Source organism: Xenopus laevis, chromosome 2S (genome assembly GCF_017654675.1).
Source record: "Xenopus laevis strain J_2021 chromosome 2S, Xenopus_laevis_v10.1, whole genome shotgun sequence".
Lineage (NCBI taxonomy): Eukaryota > Metazoa > Chordata > Amphibia > Anura > Pipidae > Xenopus > Xenopus laevis.
Window position 1 is genome coordinate 24,586,639 of NC_054374.1, and position 6,635 is coordinate 24,593,273.

The 6,635-nt window shown below is 39.7% G+C and overlaps 1 protein-coding gene across 1 annotated transcript; it reads right to left on the reverse strand.

Moving 5' to 3' along the window:
- Window positions 1-537: 537 nt before the first annotated feature.
- Window positions 538-2,995, reverse strand: apov1.1.S (apovitellenin 1 gene 1 S homeolog). Its single transcript, XM_041583491.1, has 4 exons — window positions 2,903-2,995; window positions 1,894-2,030; window positions 1,202-1,364; window positions 538-699 (listed from the first exon to the last, which is right to left on the reverse strand). Exons 2-4 carry the CDS (start codon window positions 1,970-1,972, stop codon window positions 615-617), a joined length of 327 nt encoding a protein of 108 aa, XP_041439425.1. The 5' UTR covers window positions 1,973-2,030; window positions 2,903-2,995; the 3' UTR covers window positions 538-614.
- Window positions 2,996-6,635: the final 3,640 nt, after the last annotated feature.

The following is a 6,635-nucleotide window of genomic DNA, read 5'->3' on the forward strand; positions in this document are numbered from 1 at the left end:
TAACACAGTTAGTAGTATTTGAGTTCATATTCTGCCACTGGCTATAATAAAGGAAGGCCCCATGAGAACTTCCAGAAGTCATAAACATATTAGGAACATATAGGAGTATTAGGTCATCGTTGATATTATCTCTCATACAAAGAATAGGAGGATAGGATATAAAGCTGTCTTGTATACCATATTCGGTTCAACGGTTCTTTGTCTTATATTTCTATGAAAGTATTACCCTGAGCCACCATTGATAAAACTCCTCTTATTACAAGGATGGATGGGAATGTTCACTTACTGGTGGTGATAGTGAAGAGGAGTCTTAAAAACGGTTGTGCCATTGTTACTTAAAGTTTCTCTGATCTCAAGCTGTAAACTGTTGCTCTGATGAGTGTGGCAGCTCCAACCAAATGAAGATAAATACACTTAACTGGACATCCCTCATCCTCTTTTTACTGATGATTAAGTAAAATGAAGTCAACCAACATGAAAAAATGTAACTTATTTCTCTTTTATCTTCTGCCCTTATGAAATGAACCAGAACAAGGGTCACATAATATGTTTTATTGGGCCTTTAATACCAGGTTCTGAACATTCAACTAATGACCATTACCCAGCCCTGATCTTCAAGGATCCCATATCTTGCTGATATAGCTCTTCGACTCATGAAATGCGTATTGCACGGACAACACTGACATTAACAGGAGGCGCCTGTGGGAGAGAGAATAGGATATCCAGAGTCCTGTACATAAAATTCTGCCATACTCACTGCAATGCCCATTGGCTCCTTCTAATCATAATGGTCACTGGTTTTAAAGTTGTATATAAATGTTATTACAATTAACTGCAGTATTTGTTTTTAAAATACCTTAAAGGGGACCCGTCACCCAAAAAAATTATTCAAAATCCTATTTTATCACATTAGTCAAGCAAAATTAACTTTAATTACACAATATAAATTATTTGAATCTTGTTTCCTTCAGTCTGGGAATTCATAATTATAGCAAACAGGCAGGAGCCATTTTATGGACACTGTTATTAAGGCAAGTCTTGCATCATCTCAGAGTCTTGTTTATGCACCAGAATGGGGGACCTGATGTCCATCCCCATGCATGATGGGTACTGTTGTTCATCATTAGCACATAGCCAATGGGATCCATTCATCTGTCTGTATCGGTATATAATTACATAGTATATTTGCTTATGGCTATACCTGGCTTCCAGGAACCATTCCTTGTCACCCAAGTCCCTGAGCATCTCTCCAGCTTTGGGTGAAGCTGCATTCACTGCATTATACACATATGTCCCAGTCTCATCGACTACAGTGAACCATCCGCGCACCACGTGTCTCTTTGTCACCCCCTTTCTGTCACCCTCTAGAATGCTCAAGGGTAGGAAAAGGAAAATAATCAGAGCCAAAAAGGGGACAACAACAATATTTTAAATTTAAATTATTCTTAAGACATTTATTTTTTAAATCATGCTATTATCAGTACTGCACGCACCAGAAAGGAGAACTGAGAGTGAGGTTGCTGCCCGCTTTATCGCTGCTGAAGCACATAAAATGTCATCATGTCATGCCCAATAATTGCGCCAATATTGCTTTTATATTCCAAAGTCAGTCTCTTGTTTGCCTCATTTGCAGCACAAGGCCACGGTGTGCCAAACCCAAGCCCAGGGTGGGACAGAGTATTAAAGGGCACAACATTGTATAATAAATATTTTTATAACTGTGTGCCACATCATTAGCATTATGACTCACTGGGCAGTTTTGAGTCCTAATTTCATTTTATTGATTTGGAGTAAATTGCAATTAAGTCTCCCAACACCCACACAAAGCCTGTCTTGAGTATGAGCCATTATATAACAGCTGTGCTGCCAAATCTCTGTCCCTTTTCTACTCACCACAAGCACTTTCTCCTAATAACCCAATCAGCACAAGGGCCAAGAGCACCGTGCATGCGACTCTGTACTGCGCCGCCATTGCTGTGACAACTCTCCACCAATTATACACTGTGTCCTCTTCACACCTTAACTTAGTCCTATGGAACAAGATTTGGTAGCTTAGTTGTGGGACCTAACAACCCTAAATAAGTCAAATATAGACAATTCATCCCTGTGCATTTGACCCTCACATTTTCTCTCCTTTGTCTATAATAGCTTAAATATATATACCTGTACATGCAAGTTTGCTTGGGAGTAGCAGCCACTTATTGGAATATATGGATATTTGATCAGGACACCAGATTTGTTTCTAGTCTTCAGTGGACCCTATTTCTCCTCAGCTTATTGTCCCAATTATCCCGCCACCAACATGGTCATGGTCCCTTACTCCAAAGGGTGGTGTGTTCCTATTCAGTCACATGGTTATGTGCTCCTGAGCTTGGTCACCATCACAAACCCAAATAGCTAAACAAGTAGGATGTCTATTGCCCACCCCATTGACTTCTACACAGTTCTAAATAAGGCTTGTTGGTGTCCAATAAAGACTAAACAGCAGTACCTCTTATAGCCTCTCTTCTCCTGAGAAACTGTACATGCAGGAAAGGGAGAAACTAGCAAGTTCAAATAGGCAAAAATGGCGATAGGAATTACAAAATGATGGGACAGCGATTAAATGTAGAAATGAGCAGAATAGAAGAAATAAGTTATCAGAGACTAATGGGGTGAGGATACAGAAAGAGGTGGGGGGGAGCAGCTGTTGAAGAACAGAAATGGGGGAGAAAAATACAAAAAAGGTGTTAAAAGGGGAAAAGATGGAGACAACCATTCTAAATATTTACAGGGTCCTGTGTGTAAAATTGCCAGGTGGGACATATTTGTAAGCTGTCTGCCCCATATGTATATAAAAACTGACCCAGGAAATGAATTCCATGTACAAACAAACAAACTGACACAAAAGAGCAAGTGTTACCTGTTCTTGTGTTCTTCTGAGTTGGGAGCAATGGAGCCGCCAGATCAGCAGCAGTGTCTGTATTTGTAGAACAAAGTTAATGTGTGACTGCATGGCAGTGACCCATGAACATTGAGACACAGGGTTACACCGGATATGAGAGAACTAACATTAATAACATTTCTTCCAGTAAGACTAACAATTCACTTGTACTTGCAATTTACTGGAATGAAACCACCTAATGGCCCAGGTAGCTCCTACACCTGCACTTGGGTCAGTAGACTTTTTGGTTCTTAGGATGGAAGCTCAGCATGGAGGTGATTGAGAATTCAGCTGGGTTGCAGGGCTGTCCCTGGCAATGAGTGGTGTTTAAACCTACACTAGATTCACTGTATACTAACTAACAAGGCTCAGAAATAGGAGTGATGATCTCAAAGCAGAAATTAAACCAGATCTATTTAGTGTTACATCTCACCAATGACCATGTGGGACTACTTCTATATACTAGCCCAGGGTATCAGGATCTACCAGTAGACCTTTAGCTGGTGATCAGTAGATCTCAAGACACTGTCAACAAACAGCTTGTCTATATCACCCTCCTGTTGCATGCTTTTCATTCAGATTTGTATTGTTAGTTACATCATAAATAGATGATTAAATATAACAATATACATGTTCTCATAAATCAATATTTAAGTAATATTTTTCACAGAGTGCTAACAATGCTTTTATGGATGTAGATCATAATGGGACAATATAACTAAAAGTAGACCATGCGTTATTAAAGTATGGGCACTCCTGTACTAGCCAATATCAGTGCAAGAAGACTTGGCACAAGCCACAGCAGCACTTCTGCTTAGGAAAAAAAATTAGAAACATTTCTCAAATCTTCCCTAAGTAGAAAAACATCAGAGCAGCCTCTTTCTTTCTCCTGACAACTTCCTTGACTACTTGGTGGTCAGACTGGTGGGAAACTGACCAGCAGGTAGCGCTGTTGTAACAAAATTCATTCATATTAACAGTTCATGTATCCCTTAATGTCTTGGAATAAAAAATAAATAAATAATACATGTAAATTACAAAAATGCTAACATTAGCACCCTCATCAATTTTGCATTCACTTATTTTAAAGGTTTAATTATCCTTTAAGTGAAGACCTGAAGCAACCAAACAGAGAGGAACAATTCACAACTTGTCTCTTGATCATGTTCCAGGCCGGGTACCCGAACTTGCCAGCAAGGTCACTTGTTATTGCCTGACACCTGTAATGCTGGAATTCTCTTATTACCACAATAGACCAGTTTCACTAGATCTTACACCCAGATACCTGGGCACCAGAGAATCAGTTCAGCCAGGAATCAGTTACCCCTGATACACCTGTTGTATGGTAAAATGATCACCCCTGTTTATGAATAATATCCCTGGCTTAAACTGAACAAAGTGGATCCTGCAGGTGTACAGTATTTATAAGAAAGTGTCACAAGAGAAAGTTTCTATAGGAGGTGGTTATGGCATTTCATTAGGCAAACTGCTCTATAGGAAACACATGCACAAAGTATAACAACAATGTAAAAACATAAGGCAGGAGAATAAACGCAGAGTGTAGTTGAACTTGAATACCAAGGGACCCTGAAGGCATAGAGTAGGCTTACCAGTCGTCCCCCTCCCATGGGGACAGGCCCTGTTTCAAGATCTCTATCCCTGTAAGAAATTGCCACGTGAAGCGTCCCCATCTGCTGAATAATCTTTAAAAAATCCCGTGGAGCCCACACTACATTATTCTACAGGCAGGGGGCGCAGGGAGACTGAAGAGAAAAGGTACCTACTAAAACCTCCGGTGGACTCTGGACTTGGCTGACAGATCAGGTAGGATGATGTTCCCTATGCTGCAAATTCCCCCTCTCCTCCCAAGTCAATCAGACAGAATGCTGGTAAGATTACAAATACCCTTAATTACTTCATCTGCCTAATCCTGTTTATTTTCTCTGTCTCTTCCCCCCCCCCACTATTCCCTTATCAATGCTCTCGCAAAGTTTTAGCTGGTTCACCTAGTTTCTCCCACTGTGCCACCATTAACACTTTCCTTACCTTTAATTAGCAAATATTGCCTCTATGCCATCCTACTATGAGTTTGAGTTATGGGGTATTGTACATGTAGTTGCCTCTGTGCCATTCTACTATGAATTCTGGGGTATTGCACATGAAATTGTCTCTGTGCCATCCTACTATGAATTCTGGGGTATTGTACATGGAAATTTCCTTTGTGCCATCCTGTGTCAGTTCTAGGGGTATTATACACAGAATTGCCACTACGTTCAATAAATATATTCATCAAGGGTGTATTTAAAATGGGGAGTGGTTAATGGGAGGTGTCTTGCAAAGTGGGTGTGGTCTAAACATTTTTGGCCACTGCATTCTCCCCTGTCCCCGGATTTCTTTCTAAAAATCTGGTTACCTTAATGAAGAGGGGAACATGGGGGTACAGCAGAGAACAAAGACATTTATGAGAAAGCTAGGACTTGTATGACACAGAATTTTGGATGGCTACCACTTCTACAATAGAATATGATAAAAATGTAAATACAAAAAAAAAAAACACACCAGCATCAATGTAATAATATTTATGTAAAAAAATGCTGTATTCTGCAAAAACAGTATAGAAAAACTGTTACAAAACAAACTTCTTCAATTAGCTGCCTGTCATAACAAAACAATGTTATATACCACACACACACACACACACACACACACACACACACACACACACACACACACACACACACTATAAAAAACAAAGAACACACTTGTCCCATTAGCTGCCTGTAATAATCCAGTCATTTGATATTAGTTCCAGTGTAGGGCTCTCTGAATATCCAGTACAGGGATCTATATGGATAGCACCCACCAGTCTCAAGACAGCACCCAATTGTGTTTATACAAGATCCAAGATAGGAATTAGTGTTCAGGGATTTGTTTACAAGTAGCAATGGAACAGCCTAGTATAACTAAAGCACACTTTTGGGAGGTAACTCTATAGTTCTTATTACTGGCATCAAAATACAATAACCTGTGTCCCAGAATAGTCAATGGAAATAATTTCCTTCATATTTAGCAAGAAAAACTGAGCAGTATGAGCCTTGGCATTAAAATGGAAAGTTTACGGAAAAGCACTTTTGCAATAAATTGAAATCATTTTGCATTTTTAAAGGAAAAGATGCATTTTTTTCCGATGCCTGTTTCAGCAAGTGAAAGGCCCTATTCTGAAATGTCTTATATGTTGTTTGCAAGTATCAAGTCCCTGTAAAACCACTAGCAGAGACACAGTACTGGTGCAGGGAGGGTTCTTCAAAACTGTGCAGGGCTCAAGGAAGCAGCTCCACCCCTGCAGAGCCCAGAGCAGCGAAGTGACAGTAGTTGGGTGGATGGCTCCATAACCATCAGTAATCCTTGAAAAGACCTTTAAAATAAGTGAATGTAAAATTGATGAGGGACTATTCTAAGTACTTCTGTCATTGACATTCATTATTTATTTTTCTTTAATTCCAAGATATTAAGGGATACATGTACTGTTAATATGAATGAATTCTGTTACAACAGCGCCACCTGCTGGTCATTTTCCCACCAGTCTGACCAACAAGTAGTCAAGGAAGTTGTCAGGACCAAGAAAGAGGCTGCTCTGATGTTTTTCTGCTTAGGAAAAAAACGTAAAAACTTTCTCAAACCTTTCCTAAGCAGAAGAACATCAGAGCAGCCT